This window comes from Chelonus insularis, unplaced genomic scaffold (genome assembly GCF_013357705.1).
Source record: "Chelonus insularis isolate UGA/USDA-ARS -01 unplaced genomic scaffold, ASM1335770v1 contig_58_pilon, whole genome shotgun sequence".
NCBI classification, from domain to species: domain Eukaryota; kingdom Metazoa; phylum Arthropoda; class Insecta; order Hymenoptera; family Braconidae; genus Chelonus; species Chelonus insularis.
Genome location: NW_023276656.1, coordinates 272,752 through 294,083, shown reverse-complemented (window position 1 = coordinate 294,083; position 21,332 = coordinate 272,752). Strand labels below are relative to the sequence as shown.

The window sequence follows — 21,332 nt, the reverse complement described above, 5'->3', positions numbered from 1 at the left end:
AAATGGCCGTACTGGGTAATAGAATATTGTGCAAGCTCAGTAATTTTTTATGTTATCGGTTCACTGTGTAAAATTGCATACAACATTTGATGTATACTTTCTTATATATGTATATATATGAATATATATATTATAATATTTATATATCTCATAAATTATCAAATTACCACATTGTTATGAGTTCCCGAGGAATATGAAAATTATATCATCTTCACAAGATTAATTCTGGATGGAAGAAAATTTATGAAATATCACGTACTCATCTTGTAATTCTAAAGAGTATAGGAGTGAATAAAACTAAAAACGTGACTTTGAATGTTTCTCGAAAGTGCTCTTAATCCAGGTTTGTTTTGGATTGAACAAATGAATTGAAAATATGAATGAATTATCAACAGTAGCAGCTGCATAATAATTTATTACCCTACTGTAATGTGGAATTCTAATTTCTAGTACATTTCATACTATTAGTTCTCCAATTTCTCTCAATAAACACCTACATTCCGAACATTCCAAAATTCAAGGCCATTAGGGTGATAGCTAATTAATCTATTATCTAGCTGAGGTTAGTGTAAACTAAAATCTATATATACATTCTCGTTTCATTTAAAGAGAGATTTTCGAGAATTTAGTGGATCACAACCGATTAAATTAACGACTGAAACTTTTTGACTCGTGGTCATTTTTTAACTTTAATTCAATACCGAAATTTTTTAATGTCAGTTTTAAAAAATGTTGACATTTATTCCACAGAATAAGTGTTATATTTTTTGCTTTAATACAATCATTTTTTTCCGTTCTCTTACAGCTATTATTCTCACTCTGGCCTATAAAGATGAATATTCTCACTTATGATCTACCATGCAAATGGCAAAGATTTACATTTCTCTTGATTTACACAATAATAGCGCTAACACCAAGATCCCTTGTTATCTCTCGCGTAAACTTGTTATAGAAAAATCGTTTTTTGTTTCTTTTTCAATCTTTCTACTAACAGCAAAGTAAAAAAATAGAATAAAAACACTTAGCATGTCTCCATTGCTCTACATTGATGCCTTTTTCTATTGGCCAAATCTGTGAGAAAAAAATCAGAAGCACTTGTAAGAGCGCTTCTCTTTTACCATTGAGGAATAAAAATCACGAAGACCCCCAATTTCTGTTAATTAAACGCTATTATGACTTGAAATACTCAAAGTACTTAACCGAGTCTATCTACAAGTCTAAATACATTTAAATCTCTATAGTCTCTTGTTGCTATCCGAGTTTACTTTACGGTAAAGACGTACATCTTGGTAAGAGATGATAGAGTGAGTTTGTGTCTTATTCACTGTTCACAATAAGCTTTAACAAATAATTTAATTACTCATTGTAACTAGTCCTGACAAAGAATTTATACTATCTTTAAAATATTATATTAAGAAATGAAATTCAAAGAAAGCAAAAAAGATATAAAATATAACTGCATCAAGTTTGATACTTTTATAATATATTGTTCAAATATTCATAACTGAAATGAATTTCATTTTGAAACGTAAGATTGAAATAATTCAGAGATTGCATATAAAGAAATAGTATTAACAAAATACAATAGATTTTTAAATGTTCGTTAATTATACTTTTTCATCTAACTTAATTTTGTTCATAAACAAAAAATGAAAGCTTATAAATATAAGCTTTTTTTAGAAGATACGACTAAATTAAATTTCTCTATATCAATGTTTGATGTTTGCAATCGTTGAATACTCTAAAAAAATATATAGTACTCAGGTTGATTGAAATCACTCGAAATGAAAGAAATTCACTTCTATCATGTAAATGACTGCCTCTGCAAATAATGTATGTCACGATTTAGCTATCAATTTACTATTATACTCATCAAACTAAATAAATATTTAGATTGTTACCGATATATTAATATAATTAATATATTATTATTGATAATGAATTAATCATTGAAATTTTAATTATTTACAACATACTGTAATAATAAAGCTATAGCCATAATTACTCTGAAAATCATGATAACATTGTGAAAAAAGCTATTTTTGATAGTTTTCTACTTTTTTTTGCTAACATGGAAATTCTAGTTAATTCTTCTGAAATATAACTGTTTGTTATCCATATTGTTAAGCTTCATTTTTTGTCATGTGTCAACAAAAATTTTTGGCTTTTATGTTTGTGATTTTTTAGTGATTCAATTGGTTTTTATATACATAGGCAATAAATGGACTTATGAGAAATCCTGTTGTTAGAACAAACGTTTGCTAACGTAAATACGTATTTTAATTAAAATTAATTTATCAAAAATATTAGTACAAAGTGTAAATGTATTATCGGAGTTGTGTAGTATTAGTGTAGCTGATAGTTAATTAAAAAACTGAAAAAAGTTGTCATATTTTAATTAAACTGATGTCAAACTCATGTGCGCATAATAATAAATCAACTGTGTGCTAAAAGAGGTATATTTATGAATAAAATCAACCATGGTATTGGTATTGCAACTTTGTTATTTTTTTCTACTAACTTTATTAAAAATTATATGTAATAAATAAATATATATTTACTAAAAAATTTGATTATTATTAGAAAAAATTAATCTAGAGAAATTAATTTCGAAAACCCTAAGATTCTAGATGTTAATTAAGTTTTTTCTCACAACAGAACAGCTAAATTCTTTGTATGAAAAATTAATTTTGCACATGCTGAATTGTATAATTTCTTTCGAAATTGTCTCAATAAGGTATTTCTTAACATTTTAGTCAATATAATTATATTTATTTGAGACTGATGATTAGTAAATAATTATTTATTAGTAATAGTTTTTACTACTTTATTACATATAAAAGAGTAGTGTGTTGTGAAATACGAAAAAAATCTTGAGATTTTAATTTCAATTAAAATCATTTCTCTACGTACAGAGAAGATAACAAATCTTAATTGAAAGTGTCTATACTACTTGATGTAACATAATTGGTCAATCTCTTTTTGATCGTAATCATGGTTTGTGTTGTCCACTGATGCTTCTACCTTACACGAATTACAGAGAGATAACAGTGAAATTACGCGTTTGACTTTGGAATGCTAATTCCAATCACATGACATCTTAGTCCTGTAATTTCCAACTTCTCAGCTGCAATATCTACTCGTATTATTCCCAAGTGAAGAGGATCAGAGTGTGTTCTGGTATTTACGTAATTATTGGACAGACACCGAGGACGCGACAGTACCTTGTTGGTACAGTGTTACAATGCTACGAGATTGAGGGCATGTATTATCATTAGTTTATTCTGCGTAGAAACATGTTCAGTGAAATTACTCGGGTGAATGTTATCTCGGATAAAGGTTTGTTCATGAGTAAATTCAATGTTCATGTTCTCTTTATTACTACTGCTTCATGAATAAAGATTTTCAAGTAATTTATTCGAGACGATTGAGAAAAAATATCGGTGAAAATCATTGTGTAGTTATTCTGTTATTTTATTTAACATAATTTGCAATATTTCGTTCCAAATAATTAATTTTATAATTAATTCTACTTTAACTGGTGTTCCCTATGAATGAATAAATATGCTAATTTTCTTCAAGGAAAATTAACTGATCATCTATATATTCCTTTTGTATATAATCCAATTTAATAAAAATTCCTTCTTGAATATCTTCTAGATTAAAAACTATAATGAATCCAGTGAAATTAAAGTTTACATTAACTAGACAGGAAAGAAATTACATTTTTGTTCTATTATTACTCCTTCATTAGCCACGGTGAGAAGATCAAGAGAACGAAATAAAACTTTGCTTCCTTGAAACTTCTGGATAGTGACGAAGTTTATTATGATTTCCGATTACAACAACAGCTGTACCATTATCTGGCTATCTTTCATATCTTCTATTATGAGAATTTTTCTTTGTTATACGTATTTGTTCCAATAACTGTTAAATTCATTTATCTTAATAGGTATTTGAAATTACATTACAGATTAAATAAATGGTAACTTTGATAACTAATTTATTTTTATAATTGACAATAAATGTTGAGTAAAAATGAGTAATTACTTAGATCAAAGTAGTTTTTTTCGACAGATTATAAAATTGATTCACATACAGATATTAAGATTATTTTACTAACGATAATAACTATCTATTCAAATAATTTTATGAGATGTTATTAAATGATAATTTATACTCTGAAAACATATATGTTTGGGGAGTAAATGTTTTATTTTTCTATTTATTACACACTGTAGTTGGATATTTACACATAATTATTATTGGCAGTAGTGTGAAAATAAAGTAGAGGATCAAAAGTTTAAAAGAAATTTTTTTAATAACAAAAAGGAGAATATTCTGATGGTTTTGCACATTATCTAACAAGTAATAGATGAGTAGAGGAAAAAGTGAGCAGAGGGGAGGAAATTCTATTTAACACACTAAAACCTCGAGAGAACTGGTGCGCCCTTTGTTCGAGAGTGCTTTATGTTACTCGAAGAGTAGTTTCCCTTTAACGATTCGACCCGACGATGCCTGGATACGTCAACGTTCTCGTTTTATTTTTTGGTGCGATTAAAAATTATAGGAAGATAGTCGCTTAGTCGGTCTCATCGAGCTTTTCAAACTGACACAGTTTTCGGTATCGTTAGTTTATAAGATGAAAATATCTCATGAAATCAACACTCGAAATTTTAATTTTTTCTCCAACTTTCAATCACTGAAAATTTTTTATGAAAATGAGTAAAACTTGTTAAAAAAAAACTTGATGGAATGTTTCTTTAAAATTCCCGTGGGTTTTTGTCCTCTGAGAAGTGAAATGAGTTTTTAAAAAATAGTCATTTAATTACAATTCTCATCTGAGCCAGTGAGAGAATTTTGTCAAAAGTAGAAGAGTGCTTTGAAATCATGCATGTACGTGTTAGTAGATGAGTGGATTTCAGTGTACCCTTGAGCTTTCTCAACCAAGTCACCCTTGCAAGTTACCCTAATGCCTTTTACTCATTACAATCCTTCACTCCACAACCTGTCCTCGCTTAAACGGCTGGTAGGTAGATTCACCCTCATCACTCATTCTCACATTCCGTCAAACATTATATATTTAATGCTATTTGTTTTAGATTCCTTCACTTTTCAATGTTTCCGTTAAACTTTTGTCACTTGAACAAATTTTATACATCAGAATGACCTGTTCATTTCACATCTGTAAGCTTTTAAGTTTTAATCGATTTAACTATTTTTCAAGTTGCATTAGATAAAATTCATTTTCATATGAAAACATTTTTCTAGGTAGATAATTTGAATGTTTACATAAAAAATAACAGTTATTTGAATGTTGAAATATTTTATTCTCATTACAAATAACACTACCCGTGTAAAAAAAATTGGTTCCGGAGGCATGCCGCGGCCACTGGGTTTTTTGAGCATAAAAAATCAAAAAATAGATGAATTTTTATTATTATGGTTTCAAAATGTTTCATTTTATGGCGGATTTATGAAAAAAATTATTAGAAACAACTGAAATAAAGATTTCTAATAGTTATATGGTTCTAAATGGTAAAAAACAACAGTTTTGACAAATAATCCTTCACGAAAAATTATCTCATCATCAGATCAAATCCTTATATTTTTTGTGTTTACATAAATTAACAAACAATTTGACAAAAACCGCAAAGAATAATTTTTACAGCTTTAAAAAAAGCAGGTAACCGTAAAAATGTATAAAGTACCATTATTTAGACCTAAATTTAAAATTTGTTATGAAAAAATTTTTTATTTTCTAGAACGTGCCTAATTCGGAACCTTTTGGAAGTTTTTGGAAATTTTTTTTTTTATAAAAAAATTTTATCAAAAAGTTTTAAATTTGTACCGCTCTGTCTCAGTGGCGGTATTAAAATTTGGAACTTCGGCGGCATGCCTCCGGAACAAATTTTTTTTACACGGATAGCAACCATTTGTTTTTACTTTGCTCGGTGACTAAAATAAATTTTTTCATATTTTTGCATTCTTTGAATCTAAATTGTTCGATGAAAATTTTTATGACATTGAATCTTTTAGTTTTATTAAATACATTTTCTGGCTAAATGCATGGACAAATGTCATTGATAAAAAAATCCGAGGGCAAGACTGGGTTGTAAATTTTTGAAAAATTTCCGGTAATTAGATTCTGTACCATATATTAGTTTTTATTTCACATTTTTTAATTTATTTTTAGTCATCATGAAATACAAAATGATATATAAACTCTCTATCACTTTGATAGTCAAAGTTTTACCGCATTAATAGAGTTTAAAGGTTGTGATAGAAGTGTTATGCGCTTCAAGTCTTGTAGTCTTGATTGTTGATTTGTCACTTAGAACCATATAATTTGTAGACAAGGTTTATCATTTTATCTTTACTGTATTACGTGAACACGTAATATAAGGCAGTTTCTGGTTATAGCAATAATTCATAGGTACAATATTTACATAAACGTTGGCTTTAAAATTCAGAACATATAATATGTAGTGCAAAGATGATATTTTTTACGATTGACGGACACATTTACAATAATTTAGAGCCACAGTTTTCTGAGTTCGTTCAGTTATTTACGATGTCTTTTTAGAAAGTAGCGATATAAATAAATCCTGGTGGTTAAAATTTTTCGAGGATAAATAATGTTACTCAAGTTATTTATAAGATCTAAATTTACAATAAAATACAACTTATTTTTTCTTATAACAAAATAATAAATATAGCTGTTGTCAGTTTATATATAAAAGAACGAAGATAAAACTTATTTGAAAACAACGTACAGAAGAAGTACAATATTTTATTTTCTGAATCCTATAAATCATAATAATCTTATCTACGTGACTAAATAGAAAAAGATGAGATTTTTTTAGATTGAAGAACTTTGCTGACAGTAAGCAATTTAGTTCATGACGTAGCTCGTTAGGGGTAGTGATGGGAAGGGAAAATATCGGAGTGTCGATCGTGCATCAATTTAGTGGAACTTAAACTTTCATTATGGCGTTAAAATGCCGATATTATGTAAGTCATCGATGGGTGATGATGTCTGCAAAAGTATAACTAGACCAAAAAAAGTTGACTAAAACATCTCTCAAAAGTTTACAAGGTATTTCTCACTATAAAGCTGTCTAGCGTAATGACCGATATGAAGCCTGAAGGCTAATGCCTTTATCTGGATTCTTGTTCGTTGAATATAATCATATATGCATTTGATTCAATTGATCTTTGATTATATCCATCTTCAATAACTACCAGTTGGTTATTTTAATTCAATCAATATTTACGTCAATTGAAGCAAAATATTTGGACAAAATCAAGACTTATTGGAAAGTCACCGTGAGTATAATGTCAAGTTTAGTTTCACCAAATGTAGAATTGTTTTTCATCAAACATTTTGACCACTTTCTCAGTTACTTCTCGAAACAATAAAAACACTAGTTCTTAAATAAAAACTTCACTTTAAATATATCAGAGTATTCTATCTTATGGATTTAATAGATGATATTTCATTTCTAGCATTAATTTTATATTCAAGAAATTGTCCAATAATGAATAAAAAGTCAACACATATAAAAAAAGGTAGAGTTTTATAAATTGGCTTCATTATTTTTTAAATGCATTTAATGAAACTCTCACAAAGTAAGTCATTCCAAAACAAATTAAATATTTTTATAACATATTTGTAATAGTCGAAGAACACTTTACACAATCAGACAGCATATTCGTGTTGATTCAATTTGTTATTTTTTGTTTGCTTACTTCTAAATAACTTAATGGAATGTCTCTTTTTATTTCAATTGCCAATTGTTATTTATTAGAAAAACGATTCTTTCATATATTATGAAAGATTGTTTGATCAAACAATCAGATTATTAATCAGTAAAAAGTTGTAGCTTTCAGTTAATTTTTATCTACTAATATATTCAATTACAAATATGAAATCATATATCATACGTATCTTTAACTGTCGCTGTGATACATCTAATATATTTCATATTTGAATGTAAGAGTGTGTAATAAACGTCATTTAAATAATCTTTGATTATTGGCTGTATAATTTGCGAAAAAGTAATTAACTAAAGATTTTTTATTCGTAATATGATGGGGTAAAAAAAACTAATTTCTGTCATGTGATTTGTTTAAAATTATTACCAAGTTTTTGAATTTAATTCATTATAGGGGAAGGTAGAATTACGGTCCATTACTTAATATGGTCCATTCGTTTATTCCATGAGCACAGTTCGTCTTCCATCAGCTAACCCACAAATGTATTGAAAAAAAACTTTTTGGTAATAAATAGAAACTTCGAAAAGTGACACTTGGTGATAATTTAACAGAGTAAAATGTGATCAAGTAAAAACAAAAAGCCATCCATAATCCTACTTTCTCCCCGAAAGATGCACTGGAAGTAGATAGTTCTATAAAAATTAAGTAATAATAATTCAAAATTTTATTTATTTGACAGCAAAATAGATGATTTTTTTTGTAAAAATAAAGTTGTCAAACTTGGACCTTACTATAGAAAAGCTCTTAATACGTAATTAACTTATAAGTTGAATTGATGAATACATATGAATCCAGTTTATTAAAATGAAATATACGGGCACGTGCATTGTACGAATGATCAATGTGTGTAAAAGAATAAAAAGCAAGAGAAACGAATTGCTGAATAATTCATACGGCAATGGTTGGCTTAGACCTCACCAGGTATCAGGCTAGAGTGTGCCGCACACGCTTCATCTGCAAGTGTAAAAGGCATCATTCGATTATGCATCCCCTGGTGGCTCATCGCTCTCCATAAACCTCTCGATTCCATACTGTCCTCAACTCTCTCAGAATGTGAGCGTCACATTTGTTCGAATATCCATATAGGAATACATACTATTCGATGGCATAAATTTTAATCGACACCACTAATAATTTATCTCTACATCGTGATTTTATGGAAATGTTATACATGTGTTCAAAAATAGATTAGATAGGTGATTGAATCACTGATGAACGTATTATATCGAACAAAAGTTTGGAAAAATACATCTAGTACTTACGAATGTCAAATTAGAAAGTTAAAAAGTTAGGAACGAAGGGTAGATTCAAAGTCTTACTGTAAATCGTAAATGTATCTAAATAGGAAATGAGGTCGAGTTCTAATATAAAATTAGCCAATGACAGGGTAAATTTCTCTGGCCTTTTACAAAAATAAAAATGAACCTATCACCTCTATTCTATCTTTTTTCTCTTTTGGATTGTCTTTTGTTTTTACCAACTTTATTGCCTTGTTCAAGCAACTCGTACCTGTCGCTCAACCAATGCCAACGACCAGAAGCAACACTTGTTACAAAAGCACCTATATTAGTCATAATTAGGCACAATGTTTTAGTATTTGCCATAAGTTAACTTTCGTTTAAGTTAAAAATAAATAACACTCTGAGAGTAGATACTTTATCACCGGTTTCTCTATTTTTCATTTTTTTGTAGCAATAAATAATACGAGTTATCTTTCATTCTCAGCGCCATCAACCTACCCTTTATTTCGTTTAAGACTATTATAGTTTATCACTAGGAATCATAATAGTCTTATAAAAAATAAAAAACTTGAAAACTCAACTCAAAGTATCAATAACAATGATTGATTGACTGATTTATAAGAATTGGATTGCTGCTTTTTGGTAACACGTTCAATGTCCTGAACAACTGATACAATTCAAACATGATTGTATATCAAGGGAGCATTGGCTCCTTCTCTGGTAGGCAGCTACAGTTAACGTGAAGGGATAAACAGTGAGAACTAGAGCTTATCGTTGACGTTTCACAATTAAACTGACCCCAAATGGTGCAGATCAGCAGTTGCCTAGTTGCATTTCAACCCTTCATCGATCTTATTTGTATACTGTAACAGATCGACCTTAATTTCACGTCTACTGCGCATCCTTTTGCTCGAGATGTGACCACATGAGTGATGAGACTGCTTTTCAAGCAACCTCAGTGGACAATCCATCAAACTGATCAGATAATGGTTCTATCTGAACATAATTTTTCTTGTTACATATTTTTACTAAAATTGATCATGTTCTTTATATTTTAATCTTTTTTCTTGTAATATAAGAACACTTTTGTTGTTAGTTTATAATTTTCAATAAAAACTTACAAAACAGTAAAATTCATTTAAAGAGTTTGTAGAAATACTAAGTTGAGTTTACTGCTATGTTAAATGTTAAGTTTTATTCCTTTAGTATAATTGGAAATTTACACTGAGAAAATTTTTTGTGAAAAATTAACTACAATGTGTACGCAAGCAGTTTGGTAATGATACTTCACTGTCAGTTTTTGAGTAAATTTTATCAAGCGATTCATAGTAAATTTCACTTCAACATTTGTGTTTAAAATTTAACGGATATCAGAAGTATTTTTTGCCGTCATCTTCGGTAAAATTTTCTTCTTTGAAGATTTTTTTTTTTTATACATCTTGTGTATGTTACAAAATTATTTGAAGCTTACAAGTATTTAATAAAAAAAGTGGATGCTATTTTGACAAGATAAACATTTAAGTACATTATAATTACTTTATTACTTATTTTTAGAGATTTTCATAAAATATAATAATCTGTTTAATATAATACATAATGTTATCTATTTACAATGTATTTACAACTATTTTATGCGCATACAATGTAGCTTATAATACAACCATACAAATCTTTGCTATTTTTACAAACTTACGAAAATAATGGCGATAAAATTTCATATGATTGTAAATGTAAATCAAAACCTCCGTTATTGAACATCTTTCGTACAATGAAAAAATCGTGTTCGTCAATTATTATTGAGTAAACAATGTAAAATTCAGACCCATTTTCTAGATGTAATATAATAATGCCACCTACTTTGATATCATTACTTTCAAAATGTGCTGTTTTTAGTTAATAATCAATAATTGTCGCATTGTAATTTAATTTCTAGGTAGTAAATCTTCAAAGAAAATACTATTTGGAACATTAATCATTGTAAATAATAATAACCGACATCGTGGCCTAAGTGGTAACGTGTCAGCCTGGTGCACTATGGGTAACGGGTTTAATTCCCGGCCAAGACAAGACCCATTTATAAGATATAGTCTTTTCTATGACTACGATGAGCGGGGGAGGCCTCTCAGAGGGCAGTCAAAGGTGTGTAAGCTATCGTGCTAATGACTGAATAGTACGAAAAGTACTATTGCTGATACGATGCCCTTGGGGAACCAGGTGACACCGCATTGTATACAGCCTTACCTGAGCAAAAGGCTCTGCACAGATGGACCCCAAAATTCCTCGCACTCTCTCTCGTTATCTTAAGCTGATGCTGAGGAAACAAGGACCCTTGAGGTAACCGGCGAAATCTCTTCTTGTGGCACTGGGGCACGACCTTTAAGGTTGACACCAGACCTATAGATCTTGCCTACCTGATGCTGAGGAAACCGGGGGACATGGGGCTGGAGGATTCTTCGAAGGCAAAAAAATAACGTTCATTCGCACCACCATGGAAATCGATAGGGACTGTTCCAAGGCTCAAAAGGAAAGTAAGGCAACTTGGAAACCTGCAGGCCTAAGACATAAGACGACCGCCTTTACTGTGCAAACGGACCCAGCACGATGGCCCCGGGGCTCAGTGCAGGGGAAGGCGGGACATTTTAGGCCCCTTCTTCCATTAAAAAAAAAATTATTAAGTGAGACAACATCTTTTTCATTTATCCGTAAGGCTGAAGATTTTTTTTTTGGGAAATTTTACTAAACCCGCTTGGTAATATTTATCCAGATAGTTTTGTTATAATGCATACGTGTAGCTTATGAAGTGTCCCAGATTTTGAAGATATCACGCAGTTAACCCAAAGTTAAGGGTAATTTTTCACTAAAAATTTCTGTGTAGAGATTAATATACTTATTAAGAATCCATACAAATACAGAGATAAAAAAATTAAAGGAATATCAGTACTCTAGAGTGGTCTGGGTGCAACCCAAAAAGTCCACACTACTAACTCTAGAGAAAAGAATGATAAAATTTAGCTAGTTGGCCATTTCTTTCAGTTTTTTGATTCTTTATAGAAAATAGCAGGACTGATTTTGCTGAAAAGTTATTTAGATCTAAGTCGCGGAATTATCCCTTGTAGCCATTCGGAAACAGACTGTCGTCAGACTTACGGATGTTGCTGTCCTTTGGTTCCCTAACGTAAAATCATCGTCAGATATTGCCGCACAAAGGAAACAGACGTACGTAAGTGTGTCGACAATTCTGACGTCAGATCTTGGCTACTAGGGATGTGTCGAATACAATTAGTTCCACACCGATATCATTGTTCTCAAGGTAATCGAGGTGAAAAATAATTCCGAACGCACATCGAACATACGTACACACACACACACAGACGTCTATATACTCACTTAATTCTCTTTAATAGCTACCTTTATGATGCGTACAGATTCCATGTTGTGGTAAAATTTCTGAATATGACTTAAAAAGTATAACTTCAAAAATATGAATGACTACAAAAAATTTCAATGTAAAATTACTGCACAATGTCAAATCGACTCAAGATATTGTTATTTTTTGTGTAGTGAAAATTTGTTGATATTTTTAAAACAAATACACAAGAAAAATTCAATATTCATACGTGCGATGAACCTCATATTATATATCATCCATCTTTAATTTTTTTTCTCTATCATTCAAAACTTACTCTGAAAAGTTGACTTATAAAAAGCTTGTGAATAATTATAAAATAATGATAGTACTTAGCAACTAATCATTGAACAGAACAAAGAATATTAAATGAACTTAACTACATTACAATTTATCATATTCATAATTGTAATTTACTATTAATATCACTTCATTTAATCCTCATTGCTCTATTTCACTGATTTATCACTTGCTCCTTGCACTCATTATTCATATCATAAACATTGTTTCTTCTACTGATTTCTGATTCTAAAATTTTTTCTTATTTTTTTTATAAAGTTACTTGAAGCTAAATCCTTACTTTTACGGGTTGAAGAAATGATGCAAAGGTAGAGATAAACGAAAAGGATCTTCTTTTGACCAAAAATTTAAAAGATAGATGTAAATAGCGTATATTGATAGTGAAAAAAATAGAAGAGCATGTAAGTTAACAAACATTCAATGTCGTTATAACTGATTTCAACAGCAGTTGGTTTATTCGATTATTAGTTTTCTATTCTTGATCAGTCGTGAATGTATACATAACTGTTATAAATCTTTCACCTAATACATTTATAAACTTATTCATTTCATCTGCAAGTTTTTTCTGCAGACACTACAAAAATTATGACGGCTACTACATAGCACCGACCTTCGATTTTCTGCAGAAACAGAATATTTTTTCTGTGTATATGTATTCTGAGTATATTTCTATACTTTACTTCAGTTCCACCCTCTGATTTCGTGCATCAGGTACTTCCCAGCCGGTGGTACGGACCTCTTCCGGAAAGAACTATCAAACTCGTTAAAACTTGTGTTGCGTTACTGCCGTTTCAAATTAACAATGATGAGTTTGGAAAATTACTAGTCTTTTTTCCGTCATACTCACACTATAACGAAATGAACAAAAAATATTTCTGTATAAAACAATTATTTGTTTTCTCGTTATGTGCTATTTTAATATTAATTTAAATGGAATTTTATTTACATCATGTACATTGAATATTTCAATTTTGTTTCAGAACCTGAAAAATCAAATTATGACGACCAACCTCTGGGTAGAACAGGTGAGCAAAAATACTCTAGTTAATACTTGAATAGTCATTCACTGAAATAATTGAACGAAAAATGTGAAATCAACTGTCCAAGTAGAAAATGGCAAAAAAACTAGTCCGGAAAACGTGTTCAACGTGGATGAAAAGTCAAATCATTGGTTTAGAATAGAGTATTTGTTAGCTTGTACATTCAAATGGAGAATGTGGAGTAGAAGAAAGAATAGAAAAGACAATAGACATTGTATCGCACCATTAAATCAGGCCTTATTTGTTGAGTGCAACGGCAGATTACATTGCAAAGTAAATGTATTCGCGTACAAAGAAACCAGGTTGCTGAAGGCTATCCCTTCAACTTGATAAATGCTTTGGTAAAGAGAAATTGAAGGAAAGACACGAGCATTGAACCAACACAGCCACAGTTCTAAAATAATTAAAGAATAACAGCCCGAGTTCAATTAACAAACTGATTTGCATTTGAAGATACTTTCAAAACTTTCCGTTGAAACATTTCAAATGATGAACATTGAATTTTTAACATTTCCGTATTGTTATTTTATAGCAACAATATTCTTCAATTGCTTGTGTAATTAAATCAATCGTGATTCTATAAGTAATATCATGATTGAAATTATTATAACAATAATGTTTCAATAACCGAAACATTTTTTTAGAACTATAAAAATAAATTCCATCATTTATCATTCATAACGTCAATATGAAAAATGATTCACTGTGATTAAATTTATTTTTCTTTTATATTGTTTTTAACTGCAAAAAAAAACATCTCATACGTCAACTTTATTACTTATGATGTTACATTGATTAAAATGTCAACTATCAGTTCGATGCATTTCTTTATTAATATTATAATAATATAATTAATATGATAATAAATCAATCGTTGAATTAATTTAATTCAGAAAAGTTTTGTTGATTTCTATTTTGAGTATTCAGAATAAATTTACAGCTATCAACATTTAAAAAATGTTTGGTATATCGATCTATTAGAAAGTTCTTTATCCTAAATTAATTTTAAACTTTAAAAAGTTTAAAACAGCTACGAAAATCCCAAATCTACGAATACTGTAAGAAATAATTAGATTAAAAGACATATATGTAATTTTATGTTTTTATTATAGTACCAAATTGAATATATCCGGGTAGCAAAAATATATTCATTCAATTAAATATAAGACTCCATATAGAATTTAAATATTCAGCTGCAGTGACTGCAAAATATTTCAGTGATGTATTTTACAACAAAGCATCGTATCCCGAGGTCGTACTATTTTACTCCGATCTACACATTCTTCTATACTTCTATTGCTGCCATGTCACCCATGTCCCCTTTGCTATTGCACTATCTCGATTCCAATTCCGTCTAGACGTATATAACGTGACCGTATACCCCAAGTTGCCTTCAGCAAGCTCTTCAGGTATATATACGTGTGATTTGAGAATAATGATGAACCGATGTGTTGTTACTTGTGTAAACATTGCTCACATATTTCCGTCTGCCATTGATGCAAGTTATAGCAGAAGGTCTAGTAATAAGATTTGTGCCAAGTTCAGCTTTGACTATGATGTAAATTAAAGTAATTTTGTCATTATAAAATGTAGGGGAACTCGACAAAGACGAATTCATGAGGTAAAACAGCTTGGCAGGGTCTGTTTTGCCTCACTCAATTACCAAACTTAAAAAAATTCGTCTCGTTTCATGAACCTGTTTTGTCCCGAATTCCCCTAGGTTTCCAAACATTTAGTTATTATAAAAATCTACAAAACACTCTATATATATGCATATTTTTTAATTGTGCGTCATTATCGATACTTATATCCCTCATAAAAAGCTTATCTTACATAACATTCGATTACTTATTTTGTTATTGTGGTATAATAAGATTCTTGAATATAACAGTTTCTGAGTGGTCGTCTGTGTACGCATGTGCATTTGGAATTCTTTTTCGTCTCAATTATTTCGAGAATAACAAATCTGATCAGTTCCGGATCCTAAATGTAACGCCTCAAATAGTCCCGTTCACATGAGGCTACCTTTCATGGACCTGATTAAGGCATCCTGGCCAAGCCCTTATTATAATTATTCTTTTAATTAAAAATAAAAAATGCTTGAATAATTTGTAACGATAGACGGAGAGTGGTTCTCAATCTGCGTCGACTGTTGTGCCTCGACACTGTCTATCGTTAATGAAAAATTAATATTCAATTACATTGCTATATTTTATGTAACGGCAACAAAACCGAATTAATGTTGAGAAAATTCATAATACATCCGGGCGCTAGGTAGGAGGACAATCAGGTTCTACCTACCAAAAAAATAAAGTTATAATTAAAATAAATAACCTTGAACAATTTATTAAATACTGAACTGGCTAGCTTTTATAATCAAATAAAAGATAAAGCGTGAGACTTCGTGGGGTGTGTCACCACTGGTGATCACTCGAACTCTGCTCAAATAATCAGTTTCATACATTCAGCATATTCAATTTACTTAAATCGTAATTTACTGTCAACGCAACGCGCCCAAAGACTTGAAAGAAGTCCAAGTCACTCATACAACACTCTGGAACGCCGTCCGCTGGCTAACTACTCCCTCAATCTTGAGATATGTCGGGATTCAAAAATTATTAATTACTTTGCAACGTTACGGCTCCAATGGGTCACCGTATTTATCATGATAATTATCAATAAATTGAATTCGCGTCAGCCGCTAAATAACAGAATGTCTAAACACGATTGAATCGCCAACGATTTCTTGCCTGCACATGGAGATTAGAACCAACGACCACTACTTTACAAAATCTAAATCGCTGTCTTTACTCGTTCAGCTATCGTCTTATTAAATAAGATATGGCAATTTCATATATTTCGATAGATATATATACATAATATTTTTTTCATAAGAAAATTAAACCCTTTGATTTCCATTTGCCTATCTTTATTTTGGTTTTTCAGATCCTACTAACATCGATTTAGCAAAAGAAGTTTTATCTTCTATAACATTTAAATTCTAAAATTTCACGAACGTCATAGTCTGTTAAGTTCAGCCAGTCATCTTTTTGATTAAATTTCAGCTAATACCATGTCGTTTTATAGAAGTAGCTAAATGCCGTGTACTATATTCTGTAAGTATAGTAATATCAACTCCACTGATCTCCAGCATTTCTTATATTCATCGACTCATTGTTTGTGTTAGGACTTTCATCCACTCTTCGGGGACCTGACGTCTTAATTTTCGATGAAATTTTTATCCCTATGTGGTCTTTTCGTTTTAGAGTGTCTAAAATTTAAATTAGCACGAACGTTTGCAATCTATGTGCTGTTGTTGAGGCCAATAAAACAGCTAATTTTAGCGACAATTGTTTTAGAGTTAAATCTTTGTTTTCTGGCCATCTATTCAAGATATTTAGAACTGTTTTTGGGTCCCAAGTATCAGTATATCTTGGTTTCGGTAGGCGACGACTAGTCACCTCTTTGCGAAATCGTTTTATCAACGAGTTTTCTTCTACTTATAAACTTAAAAAAGTAATAACGCTATTCTATAACTGTTTACTGATCTGTATCCGATGCCGTTATTGAACTGCTTTGCTAAAAACTTTAAGATATTTATGAAGTTGCAGTCATAAATCTGAAGATTATTATCTTTCTAAAACTCCCACTGTTTTTTAGAGGTACTCCATATTGTCCTTCATAGTGTATGAGGATCTCCGTCAACAAAATGAATTAAGTTAATGTCTGGTTGAAAAACGATCGGCTTCAATTCTAAAATTTTCATAAAGTTAGAATACCAAGCCTAGAATCTTCAATTAGGAACCACGATTATGCCTTTAGCATTTTCAAATTTTATTTTTAACTTCCCAGTGGGAAGTTATAGTAATGGGTCCGATTTTGCGAATCGCTAATTTTGACATATCTCCACGTTTTAAGGTCCCCAGAGTCGAAAACGATCGTTTTCCAGTGGACGTCTGTGTGTGTGCGTATGTGCGTGTGTGCGTATGTGCGTGTGTGCGTATGTGCGTGTGTGCGTATGTGCGTGTGTGCGTTCGGAATTATTTTTCGCCTCGATTATCTCGAGAACAAAAAATGTTATCGACGTGGAACCAACTGCATTCGACGCGTAATTATGTAACTTAGAATTGATAAGATTTTCAGCAAAATCGGTCCAGCCATTTTTTTTGCAGAACCAAAAAACTAGCAAAAATGTAAAATGACCTGAATTTCTCAATTTATAAATTATACCATTTTTTAGACAAAATTTCAAAATCTTTAAAAAAATATAAATACTAAATGATTAAAATACTTGCATGAAAATATGGTGACAATATTTCATCGGAAAAAAAAATTTTAAAAAACAAAATCAGCAATGAAAGAATTTTAAACTCGTGTCAGGATTGAGAAAACAGCATTAAAGACGCTATAACAGTCAATACTAATTGTCAATAATATAGAATTGTGTTCATACCAATTGAATATTGTTACTAACAAGTGATTATTGATCATAGTGATATTTAAATAATAAGTTTTAAATTGTTATAAACAATAAAAATAGGGACCCTTTCTATATATATGAGTACTTTTAACGCATAATTTTTTCTTTTACTAAAAAAATGTTACCAACCGTATGACATAGATGAAAACATACATTGTTCGTGTATAACAACGAAATTTGTTGTAAATAATGAAAAAAAGGATCTATGAGGTATATTCGAATTCTTCTAACGCACAATTTTTCCTTTTACTGAAATGAAGTAACTAACCATATCAAATGAATAAAAACACACTGATTTTGTTTATAACAATTCCATTTGTTATAAAGACTGGAAACGGGTTCTATTCGAATTGTTTTTTCATTTTTTCCACTGGGAAGTTGGTCGTGTGGACCTTTCGGGTTGCACCCAGACCACTGCAGAGCACTGATATTTTAAAATTGGAGTTAAAGTAAAACGTGTTATTGCAGCTCCTCGGGAGGCATCGCTGCAACGAATATAACTATAACTAACTAATAGCTGTAACTAGTTAATGACGAGCAGGCGAGGATCCTCAGGATCGCCTTGAAGACTACGGATGATATTATGGTAATTGCGTTGTAAACTGGGCATCATCTCATCCACTCTTCTGAAAATCAAATTTGTCGTTTCTACGAAATTTGAACGACTCCTGAACCAAATTATTCATTTTTGCTGAAAAATAAAATAAAGTATTAACAATTATTCTAATAAATAATGTTAATAACAAGAAAACAACTTACTTTTAAATAAATAAAAATCATGGGGAATCGAATAATAGATGGTGCGAGATAAAAAATAAATTTCATTACTCGATTATTCAAATTGAATAACGTTGATATTGATGAATTTTTTTTGGAGTACTACGCAATGTACTTTTGTTACTATCGTACCTCAGAAATTAATTAAATTTAGCTATAAATTCTTCATTGCAAAGTTTATATTTATTTTGACAAAACCCTTAATGCATACCAAAGAAATGCCAAAATATATATTTCTGCAGATTTCGACTCATCACCTTCATGATTTGGATAAAAATTGCTTGTTTCAGATAATTCTATTAACTTGTAGCAAACCTCCCTTTGCAATCGGAAATTCTTTTGAAACTGATTTAACATTGATAGTTTTATGATAATGTATCATCTTGTAATAGTTGAATAATGACATCCATTATAATGCTTACATTCATACTATTTTCTGGGTGTACTAATTTTAATCAGTTAATTGTTCATGAAATACGGTAAGTATCAATTTACTTGAAGTCAATGGCTTTTAAATTTACTTACCTGTTCATCACTATATGAATGAATCACATTAATAATTTTTTTATATATCCCCTTGTATTGAAGAGAAAGAAAAAGTCTACGTTAAAATCATCATCTGATGACGATAAAAAAAATTAAAAATCCATTTTTTTTTCGTTCAACATTTAAACTTTAAATTCCACTCTGGTAATCAATTTTATTGCTACTAAAGCATCAATAAAAATAGGTCTGAGCACACTTTGTGTTAACACGACGAACTTCCCGTTAGTAATTGTTTATAACAAATTTAAATAGTAATAATCAATGTTTGTTAAAAACATCCAAAGACATGTGATATACACATTACTTATTCAATACATATAATTTATGATTGTTTATAACAAATTCGTATTGTTATATGCAATGCGTAATTGTTAGAAGTCATATCTCATCAAAAATCATATTATTTTGTTGGAACCATCCAAATCCATGTGATATACGCATCAGTTAATCGATAGATACAATTTTTAATTGTTTATAACAAATTCATATTGTTATAATAATGTCTAGTCAATATCGACTTAATTTTCAAATGAAATTGTTTGGCTTAATAGCATTTTAAATAGCTAATCTTTTCATTATTTATTAGTTATTTTGTTACAAAAAAAAATCGAATTCGTTCAAATTTCTTTCAGATGTTTTTTATAATAATATCTTTCGAATTAATTTTGGTTGAAGTTGATATCTTGATCCGTTCTTAAGATATCGAAAACGACAAAAATGCTGACGTCCGTACATACATACATACATACATACATACATACATACATCATTCTAAAAATATGTCAGTATGCTTGCAAATATCTTGAAACGTGGAGATTTAATGAATATTCAGTAGTAAATCTTACTAGAAACGAAGTACGAAATATTAGAAAAATTTTACTTCCTCCGTAGAGTAAAGAGTACTCCTCTATTTTTCTCCGTGTGGAATACCACATTAGGCCCACGTTTAAATAAAAAAATTTGTTTGATTATTTTTTTTTTCCTACTTTCATATTGTTGAAATACTACTAATTATTAAACGTATTTGAAGTTGCTACGATCGCTAACTTATAGGCATCGTAGACCAGGGCCTTAGCCTGTTCAGCTATTAACTCATTTACAACACTACTATTATATTAATATAAATAGACACAGGTGTATAATTTTTCAAAAGCTTCATATTAAATTTCAATAATAAGTAATGTTTGTAGTTTGAATATTTTCATAATTTTCAATTATTTATCTGTTCTGAAATTACAATGAATACAATAAACTATAGTATTATATATGATTAAAAGGAAAAATATATCTGAAGTCCATTTTAACACTTACATACTAACAAATAATTGATATTTTTAGCATATACGTATTCGTTTTTCATCATAAATATCAGGATTCGGATCATAAATTCGATGACAACCATCGATATTTCGTTTGTAAACAAATGAAATCATTATTAAAATAAAGACGTAATTCGTTGAAAAATGACCTCATATACCTATGCTACACAGATAGAATTTTTTTACTAAATGTAAGTGCAAAAATGACAAGTGCACATTTTGAATTTAGCAGTAAAAATATTTCTATTCGATAGTACATTATGAGTTATTGTAAGTAAACTCGATACTTAAAAGGTGTCTTAGTAAAAGAATTACTTAAGATAACTCAAAAATTACTTACGACAACCTTAAATTCATTGTTGAACAGAAATATTTTTACTTCTGAATTTTGAAACGTGATTTGTCACTTTTTGCACGTACATTTAGTGAAAAAGTTCTTTCTGT

General features: G+C 29.9%; 1 protein-coding gene across 1 annotated transcript in view; it reads left to right on the top strand.

Annotated features, from left to right (window-relative positions):
• The window catches only part of LOC118070440 (nicotinic acetylcholine receptor alpha4), a 207,036-nt gene that overhangs the window by 40,178 nt on the left and 145,526 nt on the right, over nt 1-21,332 (top strand). Inside the window, exon 3 of the mRNA XM_035089039.1 lies at nt 13,707-13,751. Coding sequence (XP_034944930.1) covers nt 13,707-13,751 — 45 coding nt within the window. The remainder of the gene's footprint in view (nt 1-13,706; nt 13,752-21,332) is intronic.